We start from the raw sequence: 26,774 nt of genomic DNA on the forward strand, positions 1-26,774 counted from the left end.
GCTCAGCACAGCCATGCAGCAAACTAAAAAATGTTTTACATACAATTGGCACCTTATGTTGACTTTTCACAGTTTGTATTGTCCCCTTAGCATGGTCTTTATACTACTTGCCTTCGAGAGCAAATGTCTGGAAAATTACAGAGAATACAGAACTTAATCCCAGTTATTTCTACGGAGCTGTACTAAAAATCTGTGTAAATGTAAGGAACACAAAAACATCAATGAAGCAGCTGAGACTGCTTTTGCTTTGCCACAGTGGAATAACTTCTTGGATGCTGAGAGTGAGTTTGGATAGCCAAGCAATAACAAGAAACAAAGTAATTTTCTCACTCTTGCCAAAAGTGGATATTTTGCCATATTGGATGGAGGGGAGAGAGGGGAAGTGAACCCAATAATTTATATATAGTTTATGTATGTTTAATATAAATGAACAACGCTCAAAGCTTTGGTACTGGTCTCTTAGCCTCAGCTTTAAAGTTTTCAAATATAGTTAAATGAAACCAAATGCAGTTAAATGAAATTGAACAAATTTCTTATAAAACACTGAATTCTTGTGCTTTTTGTGGTTATCTGGTGTTCACTTCCAATAACTGAAGCCAACGGATCTGGAAAATTAGCTTTTCTGAAAATAGACAAGCAACTCTTCTCTAACATTTACACTAACATCTTCTGGAAAAAAAAAAAAAACCCAAACCAACAAAACAACCAAAATCCCAAACCTAGCAATCTTCTGTACTCCATTTGAAAGGATGAATAAATGTCAGCACCAGGCGTTTTCCACATTCTGGCCAGCACTGGCTATCTACATGAAAACATAAAATTGCTGGTAAATCAGATGGCTGCTTACCTGCTCTGTTTTTCCTTCAAATTGCCACCAGGTCCTGACCCACATCTCACTGTCTGTGCCATTTCCTAACAGCTCAGAATAAAGCTGATTGCAAAGTCAATGCCACAAGGTTTAAAACCAAACTACCTCACATGTCTTCTCATTAATCATTATTTGAACTTATTTTTTACTCTTCAAGAAAACAGCTTTCCTCTAGAAAACTCTTGTCTGGTCTTCCAAACATCAAGAATGGGAGTGTTTTAGTCTGTGTAAATATTTCTTAGTTTATGAAACAAGTATTGATGGATTCATTTTTTTATTAAATGTCTCTCAAACTCCACCTGGTTTCCAAGATCAATCAAAAAATTAACTAGATGTCATTCACATCAGTGAAAAAGCAAACATATGCAACACTTCAAGTCTGTAAAGTATACATGGAGACAGCCAGCTTGCACTGTCTCATGCCATCCACCATTATATTTAATCTTTTAGTAGAAGCATTCCTCTATCTAAATTAAATGCACTACTTTTCAGTTATCTCTCTGTGAACATCTGGCCATCAACTCAAGCTGTGCATCACTAAAACAAAAATGTAAAACTTGGTCTCACAAAAGTCCTTTCCATAAAATCCTCTTCAGTTTTTCTAAAACCTTTAACAGCTGGCCTTCACTGATAGGACAAATGAATTTCCTTCTGTGTTTTTATAGGTAGAATATTCATGTAATCAGTTGTAGGTATGGCCTTTCCCATCTATACCTTCAACCAAATGTTCCAAATTATGTCATGTCATCCTTTTCTGGCTTGAACAAACATTTATGCTCAGACCCATCTGAGCTTTTCTCTATTACTTCACATGCTTTTCATCATCCTAGGGAGTTGCAGCTGTAAAATCACCTTTACTTATGTTTTGGCCTGCTATCACTTTTTCAGCCTCCCACCAGAGATTCTCTCAGCAAAATTACATGTTTTTAACATTTTTTTTTACCATAACTATAAAAACTATGAGAAAAGCTGTACCAACTGCTCAGACTGCGTATAATACTAGCCCATGGCTAGCTGTGCATCCTCTTCCACCTACATTTAATTATTATTTTGATTACATTTAGATCTGTCTCTTTTCAGAGCTCTATATTCAGTAGTCTTCCATGAAAAGAGGTCTTCAGCAAAATCAGACAAACAATCAAATTTTCTCATATTATCTGCACTATGACCTTTCTGTGAATGAAATGAAGGAGGAAAAGCACCTAACTTTGGTTCTAAAATGTTTCAGTTTTTCACCTAATGTCCTACTCTTTTAATGGTTCCTCATTTTTCTCCATTACCTATTTCCTGTGTCAGTCTTCATTTTGCCTTTGCAAGGTTGGAATGGCATGTCAATAATAATTATATAGATCACTCTGGAATGATGCAATTATATCTCCATATATACCAGTGAATAAAGCAAAAAAAAAAAACAATAAAAAATGATGAGGCCTTTACTTGTAGAGATTTAATAGTGTGCTGATGTTAGAGCCTATATATGTATGAACATGTTGACCTTGAAATAATACCTTAAAAATTATTCTACTGACACCCATTACACTACAATGATGCTGAGCTGAATTAAATCACAAAATTTTAAAGAATATTCAGAAATCAAAATACTAAACTTTCCAGTAAGGAACATAACCTTCATGGAAGACTTGAAATCACAAAAAAAAAACCAACAAAAAAAATTGTTTTCTTCCAAATTTTCATTTGATATTGTATTCAGCAATAATTTCTAAGACATTGTCAAAATGAAGCCTTATGGTAAAGTTGATGAAAACCACAGAATCCAAAGGATACTGGAATAGTAATCATGTACAGGTAAAATTTAGATTTCATATCCAAGTCTGAGTGCCAATATAATATTCATGAGAAGAAAAATGATGCATTGAAGCATTCAATACATTAACGAAATTTAAAATATAATAAATGCTAATTTTCAGAGGTGCCTGTTTTAGGCTGTTTTCTGCTGCTGAACTTTGTGACCTCAAAGTAGCTTCAAAATACGAAGTTTTCCTATTTGATACATGGACACATTAATATATACTTCATATATAATATATGCACATATTTTATTATGATAATACAGTTTTAAAAACAAACAGATAATCAAGAAATCATGAATTTTAAGTCTTGGTTCATATTCTTATTGCAAAATAGTCTTTCCAGGACAATATATAATTTACAAACTAAACAGGCATTGCTCAGTGCTCAGGAATGACTGTTGTCATTGTCTAAATACCTTTTAAGCACATCTTTTTGGTCTTATTACTCTTTACTGAAGAAAAATTTTCAAATTATTTGAATCTTCACATGCAATTATTAATTTCTGAAAGTTGTTTTTTTTGGCAAATAATGTCTACCCAAACACTCCACAAACCTTCTTCACTTTAGATGGAAGAACACTGCAGTTTAACTGGCAGAAAACTATCAAGGTTACTTTATTTTGGGCACCTGAAACAAACTTCTCATGAACTGATGTTTTTCAGAGTACCTATTTCTGTACATTCAAAATAAATTCCCTCTCTTTTCTTTTGCTTGAGTCATAAGAGCTTTCAGGTGTGCACTGGATACAACAAGTACCTCCCTTAGGTACTCTGGAAATAAGTTAAGGGGCCTCTCATTTAAGAGTCAGCTTGGTGATCCTTGTGGAGCCCTCCCAACTCAGAATATTCTGTGATTTTGAGTGCAGGGAAAGACATGCAAAATAAAAACTTAAAGTACATAAAATATATCAATTCTACATCTTCTGTTCAGCAATTTTAAAGCAGTACATAAATAAAATACTAACTTGAAGGATAAAGATAATTTTAGATTAAGATGCAAGACTAAAACTCAGATAAAGTCAGATGTGTTGTGCACCCCTCTCTAAATGGAAGGACAACACACTGGGGAAAGGAATATCATCACGGTGACACATTATTGAAACTTATTTTTCCCAGAACTTAACCTAATCCCCTCTGTAGAAACCAAGAGGTGCTTCTTGAATTCAAAAGTGCTTCTTGAATTCAACTAGCCTGAACAACTTAAGATTTGAAGTTCCCTGGATTTCACAGGAATAAGAACAGCATGAAATACAGATAAGTTTGTTTTACTTGAGATATTTGTTCAAGAGCAGCCAAAATTGCTTAGTGTCCTACACTAAATTACTTTTCCACCCCAGAGAGAGGGTGTTCCCTCTAAACCAGAGATGACGATATAAGGATTTCAGAAACTATTGTTTGCATTTTACTGATCTTCAGATTGCTAGCACACAGAGTTTTCAAATAAAGCACTGATAGTCTGAAAGCTCTAAGATATTTAAATTAATTTTCTTCCAAAACACACAAAAAAAGAAGCATTAAAATATTTAGTACTCTATTCTTTTTAGTGCCTATAGCATCAGTTCATCAAAGTACCCTCAGTAGTCTATTATGAACTAGAAGTGTCTGTCACAGTTGGTTCATTTCCTTCTGCCCTAAGGGGGAAACTAAGTAAAAAATATCATTCTTTGGTAAGATTTCTTCTCTTCTATTATTTTAGCAAACACATATACATGCTTCTATGGTTGTGTCACAGACAAAGCTATATAAAAGAACTGTGCCTTGGACTTGAATTTCTATAGGAAAGTGGCTCCCACCACCCCAAACAGTCCTTAGAAAGGCTGAGGAGACAAGCTTTATGAAGAATCAGAAGTGCTCCAGTGTACATAAACTGTGCTTATTACAGTGATTTTCTACCTCAAAATTAGGGTAATTTTTTAAAGTAGCTCCAGCCACTCATCACCTTCAAGATAAAAAGTATGATCTCAAACTGAAATCTTTATTCTTTGGGTAAATCTTGTTTTTAGAAAGCTAGCTTTCATATAATGAAATCAGAGAATAAATGAATTTGGAAGGGATATTGAAGTCATACCGTAGAATGGCCTGTGTTGGAAGGGACCTGAAAGATCACCTCATTCAACACCTTGTCCTGGGCAGGGGCACCTTCCAGTACACAGAGTTGCACAAAGCTCCATCCAGCCCGGCCTCTAACAGTTCCAGGGGTGGAGCACCCACAACATTTCTAGGAACCTGTTCCAGGGTCTCACTTAACCCACAGGAAATAATTTCTCCCAACCTCATCTAGACCTAATCCATGTCAGTTTGAAGCCATTCCCACTTGTCCTGTCACCCCAGGGCCCTCTCCATCTTTTCTTTAGGCTACCTTCAGATACTGGAAAACTGCAATTAGGTCACCCTGCAGCCATCTCTTTTCCAGGCTGAACACTCCCAGTTCTCCCAGCCTTTCCTCCCAGCAGAGCTGCTCCATCCCTCTGCTCCCCTCGGTGCCTCCTCTGGCCTGGCTCCAGCAGGTCCCTGTCCTTGCTGTGCTGGAGCCCAGAGCTGATGCAGCCCTGCAGGTGGGGTCTGAGCAGAGCGGGGCAGAGGGGCAGAATCCCCTCCCTGCCCTGCTGCCCACGGGGCTTGGGATCAGCCCAGCACACGGGGGGTTCTGGGCTCCAATGGCCAGGGCATGTCCAGCCTCTCACCCACCAGCACCCCCAGTCCTTCCCCCAGGGCTGCTCTGGGTCTGTCCATCCCCAGCCTGGATTGGTACCGGGGCTGCCCCAGCCCAGGTGCAGCAGCTTGGACTTGGTCTGTTAAACCTCATGAGATTCCCATGGCCACTTCTTGAGTTTGTCCAGGCCCCTCTGGATGGCATCCCATCTCTCAGGTGTGTCACCCACACCCCTCAGATTGCTGTCATCTGCAAACCTGCTGAGGGGGCACTCGATCCCTTGTCCATGTCATTAATGAAGTTCTAAGAGTCATCTGAAGCAGGTCTGAGAGTAGGCTTCTCAGCAGCTTATCTAGGCATGTTCTGAATGCTTCCAAGAATGGAGATGCAACTATAAAATACAAATATCACATCTATCAATCAGAGTGTTCCTGTAAAGGTGCATCCACATTCCTACAGATTTTCAAAGGTAGCTGCGGTCACTGTGGTGCTCTGTTTTGATTTCATTCATAATGAACTCAAAGAGTTGGACTCACTCATTTCAGTACCAACTTCTCATTGGGTAAGGATATTTCTATAATCAATTTTGATTTAAAGAAGTGAAATTTGAGATAGTTCAATTCATTCCAACCTGTGACTTTATAACTCATATCATATAACCTTAAATTCTATCCCACCCTAACAGACACTCTAGAAGATGCTCATTCTTGGTTTAGAAGATACAGCCTCCTAGATTTGTCTCTCATTACTTCATCTTTTCCTACAAAACCTTAGCTTAGCTATTCTAAATAAAGAGTGCAATTACCATCTAGCTATCAAATTGCTTATTAATCCCTGATGATTATAAATAAATATGTGAAGCTATCCTGGGGTGGGGGGTAAAAGAGAATAGAGAGGAAAGGAAAAAAGAAAGGACACCAGTAGACAAAAAGAACAAGATACTGCAGAAATCTTGCATCTCAGTGTCACCAGGATTTCAAAGAATGCTTCACCATGAGTCATTTTGTGAGCAGTAGTGAAAAAGAAATCAGACAGTTTTCTAATCAAGAGCTAATCCACTTAGATGCTCCTTCCATACAGCTCAAAGTAAGCTTTATGTTGAGTTGAAGGCTGGAAGAGAGAGCCAGGGATCATTTTCCTCCTGAAAGCTGTTCACTTTTCTTCCTTGCATAAACTAGACTGAGCCAGAGAGAGTTCCTTGCACTGGATGGTTCAAGATGTGGGCTTGAGTTCCAAACACTTAATATGTGCTCATGTAACCACCCAGCACTCTTACTGTTAAACCTTCCCAGTAAGAACCTTGCTATGTGAGTGTCTGTCTCCTTGAAAAACCATTAGGCAATTACATTGCAAAGTAATGAAAAATTACTTCCTCTAAAACTTATGAAGAAATCAGACACCTGCGTGTACAATGTAGTCTTAAAAGCAAAATGACATGATTACAAGGTCAGTGGTTTTTCTTTTGACAGATGTTATCTGGGCAGGATTCTGGCTGCTAGAGAGTGAAGAAAAAGGAAAAAGACAGGAAGAAACAAAAGCCAGTAATGGGCAGCAAAGATCAATCCAGTGAAAAATAATTTTAAAGAAAATATACAAGAATTATGAGGGATGGGAAGCATAGGGTGGCAACATTTATTTATTCCTTTGAAGAGGAATCTAATGTTACTCTGCCCCTGGGGTTTGACTGCACCACTATGCACCCCATGGAACTCTTGCATTCCCCTAACTTTTCCTTCACTCTGAATATGCTGGTTAAAAATATACTTTTGATACAAAACTAATAGAGAAAATGGCAATTTATTCTGCATGTTAAGAGCGAAGGACCACTTGTAGTGTTCTCCACCAGGAGAAAACACATCATACAGCAAGGAAAAATCATATTTAATATTTGTACATAAAGCAGATCTAGTCTTGTTTGGAATCTTCAAGACACCCCAATGATGAAATAGGAACAAATTCTGAACACCAGTTATTAATCCTATATGGTTACTGAGAAATTTGTTACTGCAGATAGACATCTGATACTGTCTGCCACAACTGAATCTCACCTCTATTACCACTTCACATATCATTCACTTCACTGACCCTTATATCCTATGGAAGAGTTTTAGCTCAGGAAAACCTAATCAATTTACTATGCATGAAATGCCCCACAGACTCCCCTGATGCAATACAATTCCATTCCTATTGGGCTGATCCTTCAAGGAACAGGCAATAGTTACCACAGACATATGTCAAGACTCAAGGAGGACCAAACTCACTGCACCAAAGAGAAAGTCTAAGCAAGGAATGGAGGCAGAATTAGCACAGATGTTTCTGCAGCAGTAATTAGTGGTCATCTCTAAGACAGAGTCCAGAGGAGGCCACCAAGTTAATTGGTTGGATGGAGCAGCTCTGCTGTGAGGAAAGGCTGAGAGAATTGGGATCATTCCGCCTGGAAAAGAGGAGGCTCTGGGGTGAACTAATTGCAGCCTTTTAGTACCTGAAGGGAGTCTACAGCAAAGATGGAGAGAGACTATTTAAAAGGGCCTGGAGTGACAGGACAAGGGGCAATGGCTTCAAACTGACAGAGAGTAGGTTTAGATCAGAGATTAGGAAACAATTCTTTACCTGAGGATGGTGAGGCACTGGTACAAGTTGTCCATAGGAGCTGTGGCTGCCCCATCCCTGGAAGCCTTCAAGGCCAGTTTGAATGGAGCTGTGGGGATAGTGAGAGGTGTCCCCACCCATCCCAGGTGTTGGAATTAAATGATCTTATTGCTCCCTTACAATCCAGGCCATTCTATGATTCTATGAAATGATGATAGGAAGTGGAACATGAAGTGCTCCAAAAAGTGTAAGATTTCCAGCTGTGAAGAAATATTCTGGGAACAAGGCTTGTATATGATTATCAATGTTAATCTAGTCCAGAAGTGTGGGCTTATGTCTTTGCTGCCTGTGAAGTTTTCCTTATTTTCTTTCCTACGTTTCTCTACCCATGACTAATTTCCGATTCAGCAGGTTGTTCTGTACCACTGAATATTTGATATTTCTTTCAGAATCAGCAACAAAATTCTGATATTGTGTATAGATATATCTATATCTATCTCTGTTTATGCACACACGGACACACAGACACACAGACAGACACATAGACACACACAGACACACACACACACACACACACAGAGACACACACACACACACACTCACGCACTCTCTCATCATTCACAGGTGCAGAGGATGTAATCCTGGCAGAATTGCTTCCAACTGTTGGGATATAACACTCCTTTTCCCACCAGATGGCAGTAACTCCAACTTAATACAACCCGGACTGGTCACCACATGCACAGCAAACAATGGCATACTTTATGTTTGGGATTTTCCTTTAGAAGGAATGTTGATTTTTTTTGAACATGTGCAGTAGAATTATTCCAGTTTCCTCCTGTTTAATGGCAAAGTGTTCTACTAATAGCTAAACTCAACTTTGATTAGTATATCCCACAATATTTTTTTTTTTTAAACACATATCATTCTGTATTTTTTTTTCAGTATGCTGTAATTTTGTCAAATTGGAGAAGTACAAGCATTATTTCCAATCGTTGTCTTGTTCCAAGAATAATTCCCAAACAGAAACATCTGGGTAACTTTCAAATGCATAATAAACAAAATTTTACAATATATGCAAATGAATAAAAAGACTAAAGGACTCAAGAAAAGGAGGGGAAATGATAAATACCTTTTGCATAATTTTTTGACAAAAGTATTCAGTGTGCAGATTTCTTGACTTATAAAAGCTCAGGGTAAAATCTACACCGAGAATATAGCAGCAAATACATACTATTTTACACCCCAGCAAAATTCTCTTCAGTATGTGGCTGACAATTTCTTTTACTGACAAAACCATAAAAGTTTTTGTCAATATAGTCTAGACACCATAAAAATAATGTAATTTGGTGGATGGGACTATTCTGTAGGATATCCAGCTCTAGGAGCAACTCATCCATTTGTTCTAATCAAAAGATCATTGTTCCCTTTTTATTTCTTTAACTTTTAATTTTCCAGAAGAAAAAGCCCTATATTACAAAAAGAGAACTTCCTTCCTATACTACTAATATTAGTATTCAGACTGATTAACTGGGTTTATATTCAACTCTATTCTGACTATCAAAAGTGCATATTCTTATTAACCAAACACTAATTTTTCCAATAAATTTATAACCAAATATGCAGTCTGTTTGGACAGCTGGCTTCCACCATCCTACAAGGAGGGATTTAGATCCCTTTTTTCCTCCCCATGTTTGTTGGTTTGGATTTTTTTTCAGCAGAAAGTAGAGCAAAATTTTCTCTGGATATACAAAAGAAATTAAGTACAGTAATGGAAAGAAAAGATCATAAAAATAATGTTGAAAGTGATATGTCTACATTCTACTAATTAAATACTAAGCAGCCAATTATAGTTCTCTTTCACACTTACAGGGAATGTTCCTGAATATTTAGATTTTAATACCAAAATGCAAATCCCATTTACATGGATTAAATGTAATCCATGGCACTGATTTGGGATACTGGATAAGCAGTATCCCAAATCAGTGCATTTTGAACTGAAGATGTTCTCAAGATATATTTTAGTTCAAAAAACCTGTTCATAAACTTTTCATTATGGCTTGATATCCTTCTGAGATTGCATATCCACATCAGCCGGAAGGATGAGCAGAATCCACCACAAAAATAAGTGATTCTTACATCATTTCCTCTTCCTGAAGGAAGAGGAAAAGCAAAGTTATCAAGTACTGTTTAGTATGAACCAAATGAAAATGATCTGAAGTGGAAAATGCAAACCTTTGTGAATAACCATGAATGTAAAATCCAACCTTGGCTTGGAAGGAGAAACTGAATGAGTTGTTGTTGAAGAGTACAGAGTAAACACAGGAATTCAACATTTAACATAAAGTGCCAGCATAGAAAGTTTAGCACAACCCTCTCATGTTCAAAGGGATGGTGAAGTAGAAGTGACAGAAAACTGCTTTTTCCTCCAACTGCAGGATCAGCAACAATCCTATAGTTACATTTAGAGAATTCTGTGTATTTTGAAAAGGATATGGGAAAAATAGAGGTGAAGGAAGAGACACAAATACTGATACTGGAGAATACATGTTACAGTGAAAGTCTTAAGAGATCTCAGATCTATTTTAGCTAACTTGAACAAATATGTAGCAGTCATACTAGGAAAACAAATACCACCTGTAAGTCCCAGCAGAAAACAATGGAACAATAGGTCAAAGCTGAAGCTGGTCAAATTTAAATCGGGTAAAAGATTTTGATCCTTCATTTCATGAAATAATCATTTTTGCTATGAAGATAAATAGTGGATTAAATGAAAATAATTTCCCTCTTCAAAGAAAAAATGCAAGAGAGTAACAGCACAAAATGTAAAAACTTAAAGAGTTTAAACTATGTGGTACAATGACCCATTTTGATTTGAAACCCAGCCCTATGCTGTGAGGAGAAGTTCCACGTCTGAGTTCCTCAGGAGCCATTTGAAATGCAGAGGGAGCATCCTCTCACTGTCCTGGGAAAGTCAGCATGGGATGGAGAGCAGCTGCACTGCCCTCAGCAGCATGTGCCAGGGGCTGGTCGTGGTGACTGGGACAGGAACTTTGGGGAGTGGTGTCAGGGCTTACCTGCAGCTTGTGGAGCAGCAAACACAGTCCTGCAGTGAGATGGAATGGCAGCTGTGCACCTGGAATGGCAGCTGTACACCTGGAAGAGACACAGCACATGAGAGCAGGGATACAGGACTCCTGCAATAAACTGGCTGAGTTTCAGTGGTATTTCAAAAAGAAGCCTGTATCAAAGAAAGACATAGCGTTATGTCCCATAACTACACAATATAAAGACAAAACAGAGGAAGCTTTTTTTTTCTACAAGACTTGATGAACTTTAGGCTTTTAACAAATTTAAGGGAATTGTCATATACCAGTAGCTGAAACAACAAAGTTACATGGTACAACATCTTGTGTCTTGCAGGTCCCATAACCTTTCAGCACATCAAACTGGAGGCACTCTCTTGCTGGATGCACATTTAGTTGTGTGCTGAGCTTTGCATGCAAATAAATTCACAATTTTGTTACTTTTATAAAGACACCAACTCAATTTCTTAAACTGAATTTTAGTACCTGAAAATTCTTTTTTGTCTTTGTGGATTGTTAGAAAACATATAGAATGAATTAATGCACAAAACTTATATTTATTCTCATCTTCACAGAAAACACAAGGTTGTGTTTAGCAGGATGTATAGGGAAAGTATTAATTGACAATCACATGTCTAGTACAATAAATACAATACTAAGAGAAAACACATGTGGCAGAACCACTATGCTGGCAAAAGATATTTAGCCTACACAGTAAGAAATCCTCCAAACTGTTTGTAATCAGATCATATTTAGTGCCTTCCTTTCATTAACATGGAATTTTTAAAGAAGTGGGATGTTAGAAAATTGTTGTTACACTTAGAGAAAGCACAGGATTTTTAAACGAGGAACCCTTCAGTTTCTGAGAGCTCAATTAGTATTAATTACAAGTTTAAAGAAGCACCACAACATATTCACATTGATAGTATAGGCATATCTACAGCATAATTACTGTCACTTCAATAAGTGCAGTCATGCATTACACATGCCCTTCTAGGATCAAAGTGGTGGCATATCCAGTCAGAGCTCCTGCTATCAGAGGCAACTGTGCTTCACATTCCCTTTTATAAATGTATCATTTTCCACCTTGCAAACAGTTAGACGTGTGGAAAAACAAAACCTGACTGCTTCATTGGGAGTCTCCTCCAGAACACTACTGCTTTTATGGCTAGAAATATTCTAACTTCCAGTCTGATTTTCTGCCAATTATTTCTGTCCCAGCAGTGTTCTTCAGATTAGATTGCTCTCCTTCACTCACAATTGTTCTGTTCCCACTCTTTTCTCTTGGCTTTTATTTTATTGAAGAGAAATAAAGCTGTTAGTATGCTCACAATAACCTTTCCCTTCCCACTATTTGTTTTATTCCCATTTCTTTCTCTGTTTGCTACACCTTTCATGCTTCCTACACCTGGGCACTCCAAATGCTTGGCAGCATTCCTGGGGAGGTTGCTGTGGTGCCTCACGTGGAAGCATTGCTAATTTTATTTCATTATCTGAAAGGTCCAACTTGATACTATTTTAAATTGCATCAACCTTGCTCATGGACTTATCAGACCACTGGAGTTGCAGTTATTTTGGATGAAATTGCTCTTACCTAGTTTTAAGCAGCATCTCTGAGCTAGTCACTGCAGGTCCTTCAGAATCAGAGAGACACTTCACAGCATGATTCATCTGATCTATTTTTAGAGGTTCTGACTGGATGAAATCTGTTGTGCCCTAGAAATGCTCTTCACTGACCATGCCTAAACAAATACCTCTGTTGGAGAGAGCTCGACTGGATCAACTGAAGAGCTTATTTTGTGGTTTATTAATATACTCAACTCCTTCATCTCCTTTAAAAAATCTTGAGATAGCAGATAGTAGCAGAAGCAATCATAACCATGTACCTAACTAACATAACTCCATTACTTACAGTTTCTCAGTTGTGAAGCTTTCTCTGGATTATTCACTGATGGTACTTTTGAATCTCATGCTGAAAATGTCTCTTTTAGCACACTTTTAAAACCCACAGTAACTAGAGGCAGCAAAATTTTACCTCAGAAATGAAGTGCTTATGTAACAATTTGACAGAATTACAGTTTGACAACTGATATTCTAAGACTAGCACATGAGAAAGAGGAACAGGTGTTTTAAAATATGCTGAATTTTGATCAGTCATAAATGAAAGGATATAGGCTTGGGGAAGTTGGCAGGATGATTTTTGCTCTCTCTACCAAACCTCATAAACTACCCCTGCTAAGCAAAAAGCTTGAAATAGTTTAATAGTAAAATATAAACTTAAAAAAAAAAACAAAACCCAAACCCAAACCCAAAAAATCCCAAAACAAAGCAGAACAAAAAACTCAAGCACAAATATATATTTCTGCTGTCTTCTCCAATGGAATGATTACAGAAATTTTCTGCACAAAGACCAGATTATAATCAGAAGGAATTTGATATTTTCCCTCAACTCCAGAGGTAAATCAAGGTAGTTATTGTACTATATGATCTCACAGTGGATTATTATTTAAAAATTGGCTGCTGTTGAATCTTGAGAATTTGCCTGAAATCCTCTAAATATAAGTTATAAAAGAGAAAAAGGTGTAACCACTATATTAATTTTCTTTGCCTTGTGAAGGAAGTGCTAGGTTTTGCAGCAAGTAACATGAGTTTGACTTGGCCAATGCAGTCATGAAGGTTTTCTTCACATCACACCACTTCTACTTACATACAAGCATTTGAACAATTTTTCATGTGACACAAGTGCTAAGACAAAATTCTTTATGAGAGGGGATCACTAAGGCAATTTTAATAAAAATCACTGTCAAATAACAGAATATTTCGAAGATTGGTGAACACAAATACAAATAATTCAAAGTGAAGTTGTTCACCAAAGCAGAAGTTATTAAGGGTACTTGTTATCCTACTTGGTGCTCAAAAACCAAAAATCAGAATAACTCTCAGATGAGCAAACACTGAACAACTTCACTCCTTGAACCACAGTACCAAAATGATTAAATTCCAGATAGTTCAGATAGTTCAGACTCATGGGCAAATTCATGGACAGGATGTCCATAAAGAGATACTGAAGGGTATGGGTAGGATGTCCCCTCTAGCATCACACATCCAAAAATGACAAATGCCAAGGGACTATGAGGGAAATGGATTACCATTCAGACCCAAAATCCCCGTCACAGAAGTTTCAAGAGATGTCATTTCACATAAATATGAAAGATTCTTTTCAGAATGTAATTTATACTTTTTAATGTCATACTATCAACCATCATGCCCCTCATAAATCAAAAATCATCAGATTTCTCATTCTTTATGAAAATTCTTTTTTCTTAGGCCAGAACTATCATAAATATATCATTGACAGTGGCATAATTGCACATGTATACTGATCTTTTCAAAGTTTCTATTTTCTGAAATGACTGGTCTTGTTTTGCAGTCTGATATGTATTCTTTCACATAAAACTTTGGATGCTTGCTCTAGTTTGCAAAATACCCTACTCTCAACCATAAACAGGATTTTTTTCATGAGTAATTATTGTTAATAACGTATAACTTCCAGAGCTCTTCAATATATACAAATACAAGGCAAATTTCCACCCCTGATTCTGAAATAAGATACAATAATTCTATCAAAAGCTTACCTTTGGTATTTAATAAAAATTAGTCAATTTTTCTTCCTGAAAACTCCCTCTTTCATGATTAATTCTTTAGTTAGGAAAGGGAAAATTCAAATATGAAAAAAAATTTAAAAGGAAGAGGCAAATGCTGTGAAAAAAAAAAAAGACATTTTAAATAAGAAGAATCGTTGTTATGGTCATCTGAAAATATTAGAAAGTCAAAAAAAAAAAGCCATGTTTTCTATTTGTTTTTAATTGTTTTCTACTTGTTTTCTATTGTTTTCTACTTTAGGATAATGAGTCTTCTTGCAGATCAGAAAGCAAATCATATTCTGGGCTACATCTAAAGCAGCATGGCCAGCAGATGACTCTTCCCCTGTACTCCACTCTCATGAAACCCCACCTGGAGTTTTGTGTCCAGTTCTGGGGCTCTCAGAACAACACAGACTTAGATTTTTTGGAGAGTGCTCAGAAGTGGCCATAAAAGTGATCAGAAGGCTGGAGCAAATCTCCTATGAAGACAAGAGGAGAGAGTTGCAGTTTCAGGCCTGGAGGAGAGAAAGCTTGGGGAAAACCTTATTGGGACCCTTCAATACTTGAGGAGATTTAGAAAGCTGGAAGTGACTTTTTACAAGTGCTTGTAGCAATAAGACAGGGGGAAATGAATTTAAGGTAAAATAGAATACATACAGCTTAGATACAAGGAATAAATTCTTCACTCTGAGGGTGGTGAGGCTCTGGCACAGGTTACCCAGAGAAGCTGTGGATGCCCCATCCCTGACAATGTCCAAGGCCAGGTTGGATGGGACATTGAGCAACCCAGTCTAGTGTAGGGTGTGCTCATGGCAGGGAGGTTGGAACAAGATCATCTTGACCCTGAGATGAGCTCAGTTGGTCAGAGCATGGTGGTAATAATGCCAAGGCTGTGAGTTTGATCCCTGTATGGACCATTCACTTTAGGCGTGGACTAGGTCATGCTTGTGGGTCCTGTCCAACTCAGAATAATCTTTAAATTTGTGATCTTTCATGTCCCCTCCAATCAAAACTATTCTGTGATCTATGGCTGTTTGGCAGGACCAGCTCTTTGCAATAAATATTTTTGCCCTGAGATCATATCACATGTGATTGTGATCTTAACTTACCCAGATTCTACACAAGAAAAAAACTGTTATTGCTGTTGTTTTGCATGTCTCTGTTAAAAATCTACGACAAATATCACATTATTTTGGACTAACATTATTTCTGTAATGTTAAAGATTCCCTTTCTGTGAACAGCATATAAGCATTAAAGGAACTTCTATTTATCAGTAAGAGAGGCTCAGAAAATGACAGCCCTGAAAAGAACCTCATACACTTGAGAAGCTCCTGGGATCAGACTAACTTCTAATGCAAAACATCAGAGAACTATGACACTGAGTGAGAAAATATGACTTTCTGATCATTTGAGAGTTCTTCTTGCACCTGTTATTTATATTCAATGCATTTGGAAGGAGGCTTGAATAAGGGGCAACAATTTAATCAGACTTTCTAAGGCTTTTTGTGGTGGGATTACAGACCAAGAAGAGTACTCAAGAGACAGAGACTTAATTTGTTTTCTATCTTAAATCAAAGCGGATGCAGTTACTCATTCCCAAGTTGATAACAAAGAAAATCTATGTACAGTACCAAAAGCAAATAACTTTTGCTGACTTCACTGATCTTTTAGGGCTCTTGGTTTTAAGGAGAAAAATCTAGAGGCTTTCACATGCTACCAAAATTCAAACACCACACTTTTAAGCTTTGATGATTCTTTGCTCCATAGGCTTCTCCAAGTCCTTGCTCTTAGCAAGTCCATAGTCAGGTTTGAATATTCTGTGTCATTAAGGTAATGACAAAAATTATTATCTGGAGAATAAATCAAAGGATTTTTGGTGGGGATTAAACTGGCAGCACTTTTTAAAATGTTGGGTTAAAAATGAGCTTTTTCCTTAAATTTCAGTAAACTGTAGTTAATCTTCTATCATCAGACTAAAACCTGGGATTTCATCTAGTTTTAGTCTAGTTTTTGCTGTCTTTGTTTTATCCAGTAGATTATTAAGATGTGCAACATGATAAATGACTGTCCTTGAAAGGATGATTTGCAACATTGTTGCATATTATAGAAAAGTACAGTGTCAAAATTGTTTAAAGCTAGGCTGCAAATTGCTTAAAGATGGTCCTAAACTGCAGAATTCTCATCTCCACTGAGCAAGAAGATCATGGTCTCTTTGTCCTAGTTTGGCATACCATGACAGAGCTGACACCTTTTTTTTTTCTTTTTTTTTTTTTTTTTTTTTTTTTTTAATTCAAGTGAGCAATTCAGCCTAAAACTCCTGTAAAATAAACTGGTGACACACCAAACCTTGCCTAGTGCAAACCATGAAAAATCTTTGTCTACTTCTCCTGTGGGGAAAAAAAAAATGTTCTGAAGATAATAGAGGCATGAATTCAATTGTTTATGAAAGAAATTGTGCCTAATAACCCTTTCTATGCAAACCACAGAACTTTCCAACATCCAGGAGGCATCTTCTGATCTTCTGTATTTAAAAAAACCCAACTAACAAACCCTCCTTCTCCCTGTTTTCTACTTTGGTTCAGAGAAGCTGAATTGCTAAATGGAGATTACAAAACAGGGGTGCTTCTTGAAGCACTTTAAAGTATTTAAGAACAAGAATAAGATGTTTAGATAACTTATTCCTCCATTTAAATGAATGGCCCAAAAGGGAAAAATCTCTGTCTCTTAGTCACCACTGGCTGAAATGGAAAGTAAAAGGCCTCAGACTGAACTTAAGCTTGAATGAACCAGATGCAAAGTTGGCACATGGCTCAAGGAACTGCCCAAAGGTTTTTCAGAACCTCAGTGTCAACAACGCTAGAAGAACAGGACCATGTGTATTTTGGGGCAAGACATCAACACATGGTAAAAACCACCCTGCAACAACACCAATAGAAATAAAACTTAATGGTTTCATAATCACGTTTTCATTGCTCATGGAGATGCAACATTTCCCTTCAACACCATGTCTTACACATCTTTCACTGCAGTGCTCTATCCTCAGCTCTTTACAGGAGAAGACTAATAATTTCAAGAAATAAGCATGAATATAGTTATGATCAGATCCTCCCCTTGGTAAACTCTGCAGACTGCTGTGAATCCAGAAATTATTTTCTTATCAGTTACATTAAAATGGACAAGAAGAAAGCCTTCCACTTAAAAAAAAAAATTTCTTTCCAGTAGCAAATCTCTTTGTTAAAAAAAAAAAAAAGTTAAACTGAATGTTTTATTAGCATGAGAATAATTTAAAGCAGCATTTGAATACCAAATACAATAGCACCGTCTTTTGTACTGTTTGTGCCATATGTACGGGAGATTATTTAATCTTCTAATTTATCATTGCAAGGTATAAAAATTGAGAGAATTTCACATAGACTAAATTAACCTGAAGACATAGCATTTCCACCCAGTGTATGACTTTGTAAAGCAGAGTGAGTATATGAAAATTTTTGCCATCATTGACATGCATTTGTCGTTCAGCAGGAATATCAAAATGTATTATTACATCCAGCAACCTTCACAAAAGACCAGCAAATAGATTTTTCTCTTAACTAATGGGACTAGTTAATGGACATTCTGGAGAAAAGGTACAGCTTGCAATCATGTCAAAGTCCAGCTGAAAACTGAATTCATATGCAGGATATTAATTATCCAGAATTAATCCAACTAATCCAGATTGTGACCATTTTAAAATAATGGGCTTTAAGATTTTAAGATAATGGGTTCCCTACTTTTTATTGTTGATATTTAAGTGCTTATATTTCATATTTATATTTTCCTATGCATGTTTCTATTTTCCTGTGCAGTTTTTGAGGCTTTTTGCTTGGATAATTTTGGCCCATAAATGTGCAGGGTAGGCCAAAAACTTTTTTTAAAAAAGCTTGTTGTTATTTGAGAAAAACTTACAGTTAGTTCATATATATCCTTTTATTTCAAATTCACAGTCCTCAGTCTGAAGTTAAACCATCCTACAGATCAATGAAAGTTCAGAATATACCCTGAGAAAATACTGCTCTTGATACACTCATAAATATTAATTACATTTATAGGATAACAATATAAAATTCTACCACAGGTCTTTACAGTTATTAAAGAGCAGGAAAAAAATACAGATAGAAATGATGTGAGTAATTATTAGTGTTTCTAGAACTTTAAACTCTCTTCTACAGTTTGCCAGACATTTCTTTCGCACTGTTCCTCTCACCCCTCCAATTTTAACAGGAATAGTTGGAATAAAATTAATCTTATACTGATAATAAGAAGAAAAATGCTATGGCTTCTAATAATACAGACCATCATATAGTATGCAACAGAAGCTACTAAAGCAAACTCTTTAACAGTAAAATTCAAACAAAATAGTAAGCCATCAGTATTTACAAACAACCACAAACAGTTAAAATGTCACAGAACAGATGTAATAATAAACACAATTCAAAAACCAGGTACACCTATGCCAAGGCAAATACACTGCACATTTTAATTTTTCAGGAGGAAATGTAAGACGTAACAGCTAAAGGAATGACAAAGCAAAAAGAAACAAAGTACAAATATAATGATTCTCAAAGGTTAATGGTTACACCACAGGCTTATAGTCACTGATCACATTTTTACTAGCTATGCCTGCAGATAATTCTCTTTTTCCCCTGAAGACGGCAGGACTATTATGTGTTGATTTTGTGTGCATTTTTAGTTGTCTTTTCTAGAAATGCAAATCTCGAAAATTAGCATTGTAGAGCCCAAAAACTAAGAAAAACAATTGGTAATACATTGGAACAAAAAATTTATTGTAGAAACAGAAATTCAGTACTTTCATACTGTCAAACTAATAATAATATGCACTTGGAAAGAAAAGCAAAATCTTATTTTAAATGGCATTTGCTAAAGCTACATTAACAAAAGGATTTGTGGCCCTGTCACGAAAAAACATTGACCCTTGACCTTTTTTCAGTTTAGAAAAGGAGAATAGCCAGAATCTTGTGTATCAAACAAATGTTTGTTTTGTATAAACCTTCTCCCAGTTTTCTTAGTATGCTGCAAAAGCAGAGGGAAAGAAAAAAATAAAAAAGGCAATGAAAAAAAGAAAAGAAGAAGAAACTGCCCCAAACGAAAGGCTCGATTCAGAAACAGTGCAAGGCTGCTTCTAAGCAGTCATGTGACTTTTTTTTTGCTAACAGCCATGTGCTCGCGTATCATTTTACTCTGAAATAACTCTGCGGATTTCAGCTCAACCTGCCTTTGCTTATAATGCATGACATAGCCTGTGAGGGAGCCTGAGAACTGTCCCTCTTCAAAAGCAAGGTTCCCATGCTTGGCCTGTAACCATGGAAGCAGATGCCTTTTTTGCTTACCCCTGCTTACCTCTTTGCAGCCACGAGCTGCTCCCTATTGTTAAAAGGGGTACGCCTTGATTTTTCTTCGTCGTGACTGAACTTGCCTCTTCTTCAAAGGGCACGATGCTGCAGGTCATTGGTCTAGACTGTTTGCACGGTCCAGAGAACAGCCTTGATGTAACCCTTGCTCCGTCTGTGCCACACCACCAGCCGTGCGACTGCAGACTGTAGGGGGACATCGGAGATCTGTATTTGAAAAGAAGTCCGTCCGATTTTGCCATTGTGCCTTTTCAGTCATCGATCGAATGAATATCGAACCTTCTGTCGTTGCATGTGTGAAATAGATAGCTTAGCAAGCACTTTTGTGCCCAAACCTGTGCGGTGGGCCAAACTCTTCCTTTATTCACAAGTATTATTGGTTTTTGTAGTGTAGTAATTTCTTAGGAACTTTAATAACAGTGTTTTAATGTTAGACCAGCCTCACAGCAGAATCTCTTTGTTTTAACCCGCTTGGTTTAGCACTTAATTTTTTTTTTTTTTTTAAGGTGCTTTCTCTTAATCATTTCCAGTTGAACATCAGATCTCTTAAAGTGCAAGGGAGGCTGATTTGGAATCAGTATGAACAGCCCAGAATTGTGAGGGGTTTCAAAACAAGATACCGACTGGAGGTTTGCTGCCATAAGGCTTTAAAATAAACATAAGAGAAAAACAAATGTGAACTTGGAAAGCTTCCAAAATTAATTTAAAAAGTAAAAAAATCAAAAAAATATTGCTTTTTGCTTGTTTGTTAGATACAATAAAGCAGATTGTCTTAAAGAAAAGACAGATATTCTAATAACCATGATAGTGGTGACTAGAACCGTAAAAGAGTTTATATTCTTTTTTCCCCTTGATACAGAAAAGTATCAATTTAATTTGGAAAAGTAACATCTGATAACATAGGGTTTTGCTCTTCTGTACCAGTGCAAAACCAGTTTCGATACTCACTGGTCAACTTTTTTTTTTAAATATATATTTTATTTTAAAGATGAAACAGTTAAATGCTCACTGCAAGAAATAATGAAAATCATGCTAAACCACTGAGAAAATGTAGCTGAAATGTTCAGTCAAAGAGTTCAACAGAACTCCAGGAATTTCAGGGAGGAATGAAGAAAAAGACTCTCTAACATCTTCGAATTATAAAAAAAAAAAAAAAACAAAACCAAAAAACAAACAGAATTGTAGCTAACGTGGAAAATTATATCAGTCGGTAAGCAAGATTTTACTCTTCTTTTAATGGAATGGCAAAATCTCTGATCACTGCTTGTCAAAAAAACCAATAATCTAGTGAAAGCCATCAGCACCTACTCGTTGAACAGCATGCCAGCGTCTACTCTGTTCTAACAAAATTTGGATTGCTTCAAAAAGGGCTTATATATTCTTCAGGGTGCAGCTAACCCAGAGCTGTCTGTATATGACATCAGTATATATATTTTTGAGATACCACTATCTCATACTTCAAGGCATACCTATTTTCTCTAATTGCCGCAGGCAAAGGGGAGGTGCACTAAAGAATAAAGAAGGTTATTGTGACAGATGAAACATAATTCACAATGAGTACTCTTTTCATCCAGCCTTAAGTAGAAGAGGATTACTCCAAGCTGAATTTTAGGGGAGTATGTATGATCTGATTTAATAATATGAGGACAGGCCACAAGCTGAAAGGCAATATAAACCAATTACGCTTTTGCTGACTGTTTGTGGGGTTTTGTTGTTGGGGTTCACCCCCCACCCCCCCACCCTTTCTCTTTTCTGGAAATAGAAGAAATATTAACATGAAGAGGGTCTGAAGAAACATGGGAAAAAGTAAGAAATGCCGAGAAATAAAAAGTTGGTATTTTCTGGAATGGATATTGACAAATGCTTATTCTATGTTTCTGCTTCATGACACTTTAATGAAATAAGATCATGCCTTTTCTTCAGTAATTATGCGCTGTGAAAGTAGGTAAACTAATTTTGATACACTTATTGGACTTGTCTTGCTTCCGAGAAATTCATACTTGAGTCTTCTAAAAATGCTGTGTGATGTCAAGTTTAGATGTAGATAACTGTGATAGTAAAATAACTTTCTCCTAAGTGTGTGTACATTGCTTTTCTGAGTCACTGCTTTAATATTTAAACAGTAAATGGGTTATCTTGCATGAGTATTTTATGTTTGTTTCCTTATAGCATGCTTTGGAAAAGAAATGCTTAGCACAAATTACTGTATTGCATTTAAAAAGGCTTCTTCTTTTTATAGTTTCAGTTTTCATAAAACCACTTTTTTGGATGATCTAAAATTGCACTCAGAACATCTGGACCTTTTAGCTAGTTAAACTGCAGAAACTGCTAAGGTGTCTGGTAAAAAAGAAATGGAAAATGTCCCATTTTGTCTATAGAAATGTTAATTTAGATCAATTGCTTTTTAAAGTAATAGGTAACTTAAAAAATCCATTTTAATGTAATTTTATTAAAGTATTCATTGATCTTCTCAAAAACATTTCTATAAATTTTGTATAACTTAGTATGCAAAATAAAACTATTTTTAGATATGGATTCTAAATGTCTTCTTTGAGTGTTCATCTTTTTTGAAAAATCCCAGACAAAAAAACCTAAACCATGAGTTAAATATTTATTTTCATATATTTCGGATTTTTTTTAATTACACAAAATCTTCTTAGAAGCAGAGCTAATAAAACAGAGCTTCTAATTGAAATTTAATTATTACTAGGAGTTAGTTTATATCTTTGAGATTTTGGACTGAAATACAAAATAAATATTAATTGGAACAGGCTTTCTGTTTTTCAATGCTGCTACATGTTAGACCAGCTAAGACGATTTAACAACTTAACATCTAATGTTCCATAAACAAACAAGCAAGGAAACAGCATAAAAACAAGCACATGAAATTATTATATTTTATAAACCAGAAAAGAACAATGCTGTTTTGTCTTTCTAGGGGCTGTTACTGAATTATTCTCATGCATAATACAATTTCGTGTCATTCTTAAATGCAAACTTAAAACCAATGTAAGAATTTCACGAACACCATAAGCAATTAGGTGGATTTTGGTGAACAAGCAATATGCATTAATCACACAGCAGTACTATATTTTAAGGAAAGAATAAGCAGTCAGAAAATTTATAAAATGCAGTAAGAAAGCTGCTAGGTTGAAAGCATACATTTTAATATTTTAGTTCGCGAGAGGAGCGGCAGCCAAAAGACCATTCTAACCACCTGACAAACAGCAACAAACAACAGCTCTCAAGTCAAAATATTTATTAGGGTGTCATGTCAATGTACAGGCTAGCATATGTGCCAAGGAGAAATTATTCTATTATCTTCAGCTGAGTGAACCAGCAACAATGAACGTACAGATTTGTAAATATACATGGAACTGAGAATGTTCTTTCAAATCATGCATCCATTTAATTTTCACTGATAATTTAAAAACTACATCAAAAAGTGTGAAGTACAAGTTACATTAATTCCTGTGACAATTTTAATCCAAATGTTATTGTTGCTCTGTCACTTTGCACTTGTAATCCATAGTAAAGTTTCTTAGTAAGAAATATATACTTTAGCTTTTGTTTAAGGATTCAAGTGGCATTTTAGCTACACTGAATGACATTATTTTAAGCAATATATCTTCTATTAATAAACTTTCAAAAAACATGTATTTTAGGGGCATTTATATCGGTAGACTTGTTTTGTTCTCTTCAAAATTATTTTGAAGTATAATTTATTATTGACATAGCACATAAAACTTTCAGCAAAATTGCAGATAAATGTTGTCTTTGGAAAAGTAGGGAAAAGAGCACAACAGATGACGCCTGTATGCAACAAAAGAATCCCTTAAGATTAATAATGTTTTAATACTGAAACAAATCACAAGCGCTCATATAATTTCCAAATCCAAAATTATAGAGTATTACACATTATTTTAATTCTTTTCTGCGAAACATACATTGGGCGGAATGAATATATGCCAAATTCACCACGCAGTTTTTAATTGCCAGTGTTGAAATTTTTTTTTTAAAGAGAAGAGGGAGGGGAAAAGAGCTCTTCCCCTCCTCTACAAACTGCTATGATTTAAAGTAAATCTAAGTGTGCAGGTACAGTTGTCTCATCCCATAGTCTATAAAGCTTTAAAAACCTACGTCTGAAATTAAGATTTGTAATATTTTGGGAGCAACAAAGAATACAGCAACTCAGGAGACAACACTGGGAATGTAGGAAATCACAGACTTTGATTCTATACGACAAGCTGGATAGGAGTCAAAGCTGCCACATGTGGTGTGAAAAAATGCCACCCCGGTGTGAACAAAGGGTTTAAAATGGAGTCAAGAAGCGTGCAAGCTCAATGTCTAAGCTTTTCCTGTGAATTGTACTGCCACAACCTGCAGGATATCAAGTGGGCTGGGAAGAATAGAGTGCCTTTGGAAGCTACAATGGAGTAGCGGTGGCCGTCGGTGCGTTGGGGTTTCTATTGTTTTGCTCTTCTTGTTTGTGTGGCGCCACAATGCGCTGCTCTACTTCAGCGAGAAATTAAACTCTAAGCACCAAAAATAAAGTCACAAAATTCACCGAGAAACTGATGAATGCAGTAAGTTGGATCTTGCTTATTGTAGTCCTGGATCACAGCTCAATGAGAGAATTTACTAGCTGGATTGTGCATTTTACTGGGGCCTGAACCGCAATCTCACACATGCAAAAAAGAAAAAAAAGTTGTTCATAAATATCTCTATGGCCTTTTACCGAGATAATCATTGCAATAAGATAAACATTTGTTAGGTTTATTCAAATAGATAGAATGTTTTGCACCTTCTTTCCATCAACAGCTTTCCTCTTTTTATTACAATATAAAGCTATTAATCTGCACATTCAGTTCAGAAAGAACTATCTTTTAAAAATAATCTATTATAGTGCACGTAATAGCAACCTAAAAATGTATGGGTCACACACTCACAAAACTGCTATGCTAACACTGTTCAACAGAGACGGTACAAGAAATCATAAATATTCTGCCTAAATAAAGGAAAATGCCATGTAGTTAAGGCAAAAGGAATAATAAAAAAGAAAACAGTCAAATATATTTTCCAAAAATATGCGAACAGCAAAAAGTACAATTTCCTTGACGAAAATAAAATTGTTACTAAATTCCTGAAAAAAAAGAATTAAAATCCGAGAAAGCACACAAGCAAAATCCAATAAACAGTAGATTTTCTAAGAATTAAAGAGCCCTCTGATTTCCTATATTACATTTGCATTTTTTATTAAGGATTAGGTCAAAAGCCACTGATTTTTAGTTTATGAATGCAGGTCAAGACAAGAACATTTTTCTATTTACTCTGTGTAACTCTGTATAGAAATCAATCCGTTACTTTCATTACAACCACACAATCAATTCCATTTAAAGTACAATGCAACAACCAAGTCCAAGGACAATATGGATCACTGAAAATCCTTCATACTCTCCACAGAATTTATTCAGTTTGACTGGGACGATTTTTCTTCTCATTAGTATTCACCAAGCTTTCACAAACAAACTTATCCCTGCTTCACCTGTTTTTAGCCCAACGTGTAAACCAAAACAAAGCAAACACCAATTTACTGATACTACTTCATTGTGTAAGTATTGCTCTTCAGTAAACACAAATTATCTCTTAGAAAACAGTTCTTTGTGCCTTAGTCACACTGAGCCACAAATATTTCTTCGACTGCAATAAGACAGGACGACATGCTACATAAACCATACAACATCCACACATGCAGACACACATGATGAATGTAGACGATGCATTTAAGCACTCTGTCTTAACTATTTTTTATCACCTTACAAACACTTGTAAACATGCTCCTCTCTCTCATTTTTCACTCCCTCAAAATGCTCTTTTGAAGTTCCTAGGGGACACAAATACAAGGTATTTAAAAAATGCAAAATATTATAAATGTCTTTTCCTACATTCCCAAAGAATTTGCTATGATCCTTTAGATACATGCAATTTACCATTTTTATAATAGTTCATAATTTCATAACATTTTCATATGTTCAAAAATGCTCATAATTTATTTAATGTTTGTAGTACAACATTTTAAAACCTAGAGATACTATCAGATTTTAAAACTGTAAAACTCCAAACAGTACTTTTATTTATGGTATTTTTATTTATTTTAATTAATCAAGCATATTTTGCTGGTTTCCTTTTGTTCCCAGCCTACTTTCCCAACTTAGTTTCTCCGGCATCTTAGCATTTGTTGGGGTTTTAAAAAATTATTTTATCTTTCTGCCTGCCTGAAACAGAAGCCTGTCAAAAAAATACTTTAAAAATAACAGAACAGACTGAAAAATGTCCTGTTCGGAGATCTGTGTCCAATAAAATCTTATCTTGAATATTCTCAGCATTTGTTCCTTATTTGTTCTTTTATTGATCACTTTGTTCAACTACATGTGTCTTTTCCCAAGAAGATATCAGAAAATGAAAAATGAATCTTGGAATATTGCTTCAGAATGTGCAGCCCGATGCAGACTAACAACGCAGAGGCTGCGTTTCCACATCCAATGTTTCCTCAGCTTTGATAATTTGATATATGTAATCTCTGGGTGTTTCTTAGGATGCCATCTCCTTTTTTTAATCCAACATATGTATTTAAGTCGCTCTTAAATTGCTGTCTCTGCCAAGTGGCCATTCAGTTAGCAGCCTCCTCTCTTGGGCAGAAGCCAGCACTGCACACAT

General features: G+C 36.1%; 1 protein-coding gene across 40 annotated transcripts in view; it reads right to left on the minus strand.

Moving 5' to 3' along the window:
- The window catches only part of LOC115492903 (uncharacterized), a 531,227-nt gene that overhangs the window by 329,236 nt on the left and 175,217 nt on the right, over positions 1-26,774 (minus strand). For 24 of the 40 annotated variants that reach the window (XM_072923306.1, XM_072923297.1, XM_072923299.1 and 21 more), the window contains 2 exons: positions 20,047-20,264; positions 10,996-11,074 (listed from right to left, as the gene is read on the minus strand). The exons of 3 other annotated variants lie outside the window; for them this stretch is intronic. In XM_072923306.1, the coding sequence (XP_072779407.1) occupies positions 10,996-11,074; positions 20,047-20,264 (297 nt within the window). Of the gene's footprint in view, positions 1-10,995; positions 11,075-20,046; positions 20,265-26,774 lie in introns of those variants that run through there. 13 more of the 40 variants (XM_072923190.1, XM_072923170.1, XM_072923142.1 and 10 more) reach the window with 4 other exon arrangements.

The sequence above is a fragment of the Taeniopygia guttata genome, chromosome 1 (genome assembly GCF_048771995.1).
Source record: "Taeniopygia guttata chromosome 1, bTaeGut7.mat, whole genome shotgun sequence".
In the NCBI taxonomy this organism is placed as follows: domain Eukaryota; kingdom Metazoa; phylum Chordata; class Aves; order Passeriformes; family Estrildidae; genus Taeniopygia; species Taeniopygia guttata.